General features: G+C 46.5%; 1 protein-coding gene across 1 annotated transcript in view; it reads right to left on the bottom strand.

The window, feature by feature from the left end:
- Positions 1–6000, bottom strand: part of LOC139380713 (mannosyl-oligosaccharide 1,2-alpha-mannosidase IB-like) — a 125055-nt gene that overhangs the window by 45597 nt on the left and 73458 nt on the right. The window contains exon 6 of the mRNA XM_071123664.1: positions 1–63. This exon is cut by the window's left edge and continues 56 nt beyond it. Coding sequence (XP_070979765.1) covers positions 1–63 — 63 coding nt within the window. The remainder of the gene's footprint in view (positions 64–6000) is intronic.

Raw genomic sequence — 6000 nt, 5'->3', positions numbered from 1 at the left:
GGAGGCCCATCATGTACAGGCTGTCTAAGGCATCCACTATGGTCGCCCCCATCTGGGAATTACCTGGACAGAGGACAAACACACACATGGATAGGGTCTTAAAGTGACTTATTACCATATGCACAGCATATGTGGCCTATGTCAAAAAAATGAAACCCACAACTCATGGGCCAAGAGTTTTTCCTAGTCAGGTCACAGTCCTATCAGTAGGAGGTCTTGTCCCCATAACAGTAGGAGGTCTTGTCCCCATAACAGTAGGTGGTGCTGTCCCCATAACAGTAAGATGTGCTGTCCTCCTATCAGTAGGAGGTGCTGTCCTCCTATCAGTAGGAGGTGCTGTCCTCCTATCAGTAGGAGGTGCTGTCCCCCTATCAGTAGGAGGTGCTGTCCCCCTATCAGTAGGAGGTGCTGTCCCCCTATCAGTAGGAGGTGCTGTCCCCCTATCAGTAGGAGGTGCTGTCCCCCTATCAGTAGGAGGTGCTGTCCCCATAACAGTAGGAGGTGCTGTCCCCATAACAGTAGGTGGTGCTGTCCCCATAACAGTAGGAGGTGCTGTCCCCATAACAGTAGGAGGTGCTGTCCTCCTATCAGTAGGAGGTGCTGTCCTCCTATCAGTAGGAGGTGCTGTCCTCCTATCAGTAGGAGGTGCTGTCCTCCTATCAGTAGGAGGTGCTGTCCTCCTATCAGTAGGAGGTGCTGTCCTCCTATCAGTAGGAGGTGCTGTCCTCCTATCAGTAGAAGGTGATGTCCTCCTATCAGTAGAAGGTGCTGTCCTCCTATCAGTAGAAGGTGCTGTCCTCCTATCAGTAGGAGGTCTTGTCCCCATAACAGTAGGAGGTGCTGTCCTCCTATCAGTAGGTGGTGCTGTCCCCATAACAGTAGGAGGTGCTGTCCCCATAACAGTAGGAGGTGCTGTCCCCATAACAGTAGCAGGTGCTGTCCCCATAACAGTAGCAGGTGCTGTCCCCATAACAGTAGTAGGTGCTGTCCCCATAACAGTAGCAGGTGCTGTCCCCATAACAGTAGCAGGTGCTGTCCTCCTATCAGTAGGATGTCTTGTCCCCATAACAGTAGGAGGTCTTGTCCCCATAACAGTAGGAGGTGCTGTCCCCATAACAGTAGCAGGTGCTGTCCCCATAACAGTAGCAGGTGCTGTCCTCCTATCAGTAGGATGTCTTGTCCCCATAACAGTAGGAGGTCTTGTCCCCATAACAGTCGGAGGTGCTGTCCCCATAACAGTAGGAGGTGCTGTCCCCATAACAGTAGGAGGTGCTGTCCCCATAACAGTCGGAGGTGCTGTCCCCATAACAGTCGGAGGTGCTGTCCCCATAACACTCGGAGGTGCTGTGTCATAACAGAGGGCATGACTTTGGGCCCCTGCACCACATAGATAGATGGAGATCTCTAGATGGATATAACCCGTTTTAGCTTGGTCATTGCCATTGTATTGCCATTCCCGGGCTTTCACCATTTTAAAGTCAGAGGGATGGGAAGAGCGGTCCTCCCCTTTCCAGAGTCTAACGCAATTACTAGCTCACCTTCAATGGAGACACCACTACGGCTAGCAGTGATCTTCATTAAAACATGACTGACAGCCAAATCACTCACACTCCACTCCTCTTTCTCTCCAATCCCTCCCTCAATGTCACCACAGGCCAAGGGAGTGATGCAGTCTACCCAGGGTGGTGAGCGTAGGTCATTATAATTCACTTCAATTAAGACTAAAGCTTGATCACTAGCCCTACCATGCTCTCTAATACGGCCCTCTTTTTAAGACTTCTGCTCTAATAACGTAGCTCAGATTAATACTAGAGCTATACTACTGCAGCTCAGATTAATACTAGAGTTCTACTACTGCAGCTCAGATGGATACTAGTTATACGACTGCAGCTCAGATTAACACTAGAGTTCTACTACTGCAGCTCAGATTAACACTAGAGTTATACTACTGTAGCTCAGATGAATACTAGAGCTATACTACTGCAGCTCAGATGAATACTAGAGTTCTACTACTGCAGCTCAGATTAATACTAGTTATACGACTGCAGCTCAGATTAACACTAGAGTTCTACTACTGCAGCTCAGATTAACACTAGAGTTATACTACTGCAGCTCAGATTAACACTAGAGTTATACTACTGCAGCTCAGATTAATACTAGAGGTATACTACTACAGCTCAGATGAATACTAGAGCTATACTACTGCAGCTCAGATTAATACTATAGTTTTACTACTGCAGTTCAGATTAATATTAGTTATACTACTGCAGCTCAGATTAATACTAGAGTTATACCACAGCAGCTCAGATTAATACTAGAACTCTAATACTGAAGTTCAGTGTAATAGTCTTAATAGTGTTGCTCTTTTTGATAGTTCTTAACAAGGCCTACATCTCTTGTTAATACCACAGCCTGACTAGGCTTATATTTGATCTTATTAGAGTACTGGTGCTCTAATTCTGTGGCTGGTTGGACTACTAGTGGGTGCTGCTGTGGCTGGATTGAACCCTGCAGCCCGGGTCTTATCAGTAACTCTATTATAAAGGACAAGCCAGGCTGTAGTTCCGCAGGAGTTGCAGTGTTATTATCATTATTGACAGCAGCCTTAAATAAGTCTAAAAATACATTCGGCGGGCTGGCTAGCTGAGGATGAGACTGAGGCTAAGACTCTGGGCTGCTCTGCTAAGACTCTGGGCTGCTCTGCTAAGACTCTGGGCCGCTCTGCTAAGACTCTGGGCCGCTCTGCTAAGACTCTGGGCCGCTCTGCTAAGACTCTGGGCCGCTCTGCTAAGACTCTGGGCCGCTCTGCTTGAGATCTGGACAGATTGGCCCTCCTGGTAGGAGTCAGGACCGCCACGTGTCACGCCCATTGCCAGCAGGGAACCATGTCTGTCCCTTTACCCTCCTCTACGACCATGTAATCTATGCCCGCTCACTCCATCTGTCCTTCATTGAGCTACACACTGGAATCCAACCCTCCACCCATCAGAATTAATTTACATTAAATGAAGGAAGTGAATTGAAATGTAATTAATGAATGAAATGATGTCCTTCCTCTCCCTCTCTCCCTAGTCCCTGTCTGTACATCATTTTAATCAACATATTTATCTAATCCCTCCCTCCATCTGTCTGTCCTCCATTTTTCTGTACTTGTCACTTCCATCAGTCTTACCATAAATAAAAATGTTTTCCCCTCGGTCCCTCCCTCCCTTACGACCTTTCAAATTGGGCCAATCATATCACATTAACCTGGATTGGCATTTTCACCTGGTAGTATTTAAAGATGCCAGACATTATTTATCTGAAACAAATTTCCCAGGATGAGGTTTATTTGGGGAACAATCATCACAGCTACACATTCCCTCCCTCCCTCTGACCCTCTGCCAGTTTCATTAGGTGACAGATTTCCTAGCACTCCAGTATGACTCCACACATGGCACGAACCGTGATGGTTTCATTATTCAGACTTCATTTTGTCTTGTAAACTGGCGGGTGTGTGAATGAGGGGGGAAATGCAGGGGGAGGGATAGCTCAACCCTGGGCCCATTGGAGTTATGGGAGAAAACCAGACAGACAGTCGCTGAGTATATGCTAAAGCCTCCTCTCAGCCCCCCTCTATCTTCTCTGTCTATCTAGCAATCTTTCTCCAGCGCCTCGCTGTCTCTCCCCTCTGTGCATTTAGCATTCTCCCTCACCCTTCCTCTCACCTCTCCGTCACTCTCACCCTGTTCTCTCATCCCTCTCCCTCTATCTGTTTCTTCTGGGTAAACAGCAAGTGGGTCTGGCTTAATGAGCAGTGTGTAGTCGGAGCAGCCAACCCTCTCCATGGCTAACTCAGACCACGCTCCGCTCCTCCTATGCCCACCACCAAGTTACTCAAATTATATGGCTCTGCATTGAAACATCTCCTGCTGCATCTGTCCACTGGCCGGCTCCTTTGAGCATCTCTGACTGGGCCTTCACAGAGGACCTGACCCTACATTCATAGATTGGTGTGGGGCCTGCAGTAAATCCCCAGTCATCACCAGTAAGGCCCTGGCCAAGCCAGACACACTTGAGGCTCCATCCCACTAAGAACACAGTGAAACTGGTAATGCTAATGACTAGATTAAAGCCATACGTCATAGATCTCTCTTACCAAAGGGTTTGCTGTTAGCTCCATAGGGCTATAACACCAGAGCATGTAACCAGAACACAGTGGGACTCGTAACAACACAGTAGGCCTGATCAGAGTTTTTCTTGCTACTGGGTTCAAGATTACACCAAATGCTAGTGATGGGGTAAAAAAAATCTAGAGTTGCATATTTCTTAATTTTTTGTATTTTTTATTTCACCTTTATTTAACCAGGTAGGCCAGTTGATAACAAGTTCTCAGTTACAACTGCGACCTGGCCAAGATAAAGCAAAGCAGTGCGACACAAACAACACAGTTACCCATGGGATAAACAAACGTACAGTCAATAACACAATAGAAAAGTCTATATACAGTGTGTGCAAATTAGGTAAGATTAGGGAGGTAAGGCAATAAATAGGTCGTAGTGGCGAAGTAATTTCAATTTAGCAAATAAACACTGGAGTGATAGACGTATAGAAGATGAATGTGCAAGTAGAGATACTGGGTTGCAAAGGAGAAAAATAAATAAATAATATGGGGATGAGGTAGTTGGATGGGCTATTTACAAATGGGCTATTTACAGCATTGGCTATGTACAGGTGCAATGATCTGTAAGATGCTCTGACAGTTGATGATTAAAGTTAGAGAGGGAAATATGAGTCTAAAGCTTCAGTGATTTTTGCAACTCGTTCCAGTCATTGGCAGCAGAAAACTGGAAGGAAAGGCAGCCAAAGGAGGAATTGGCTTTGGGGGTGACCATTGAAATATACCTGTTTGAGCGCTTGCTACGAGTGGGTGCTGCTATGGTGACCAGTGAACTGAGATAAGGCGGGGCTTTACCTAGCAAAGACTTATAGACGACCTGGAGCCAGTGGGTTTGGCGAAGAATATGAAGCGAGGGTCAGCCAACGAGAGCATACAGGTCGCAGTGGTGGGTAGTATATGGGGCTTTGGTGACAAAACGGATGGCACTGTGATAGATTGCATCCAATTTGCTGAGAAGAGTGTTGAAGGCTATTTTGTAAATGACATCGCCAAAGTCAAGGATCGGTAGGATAGTCAGTTTTACGAGGGCATGTTTGTCAGCATGAGTGAAGGATGCTTTGTTGCGAAATAGGAAGCCGATTCTAGATTTGATTTTGGATTGGAGATGCTTAACATGAGTCTGGAAGGAAAGTTTACAGTCTAACCAGACACCTAGGTATTTGTAGTTGTCCACATATTCTAAGCCGGAACCGACCAGAGTAGTGATGCTGGACGGGCAGGCAGATGCGGGCAGCAATCGGTTGAAGAGCATGCATGTAGTTTTACTTGCATTTAAGAGCAGTTGGAGGACACGGAAGGAGAGTTGTATGGCATTGAAGCTCGTCTGGAGGTTTGTTAACACAGTGTCCAAAGAAGGGCCAGAAGTATACAGAATGGTGTTGCCTGCGTAGAGGTGGATCAGAGAATCACCAGCAGGAAGAGCGACATCATTGATATACACAGAGAAAAGAGTCGGCCCAAGAATTGAACCCTGTGGCACCCCCATAGAAACTGCCAGAGGTCCGGACAACAGGCCCTCCGATTTGACACACTGAACTCTATCTGAGAAGTAGTTGGTGAACCAGGAGAGGCAGTCATTTGAGTAACCAAGGCTGTTGAGTCTGCCGATAAGAATGTAGAATGAATACAGGTTGATGAATACAGCTGCACAGTATTATCTTTTAGCGATGGCGGTTATGATATCGTTTAGGACTTTGAGCTTTGCTGAGGTGCACACATGACCAGCTCGGAAACCATATTGCATAGTGGAGAAGGTACAGTGGGATTCGAAATAGTCTGATCTGTTTGTTATCTTGGCTTTCGAAGACTTTAGAAAAGACAGGGTAGGATGGATATAGGTC

The sequence above is a fragment of the Oncorhynchus clarkii genome, chromosome 22 (genome assembly GCF_045791955.1).
Source record: "Oncorhynchus clarkii lewisi isolate Uvic-CL-2024 chromosome 22, UVic_Ocla_1.0, whole genome shotgun sequence".
Classification (NCBI taxonomy): Eukaryota; Metazoa; Chordata; class Actinopteri; order Salmoniformes; family Salmonidae; genus Oncorhynchus; species Oncorhynchus clarkii.
This window is presented reverse-complemented; position numbering and strand designations above follow the sequence as displayed.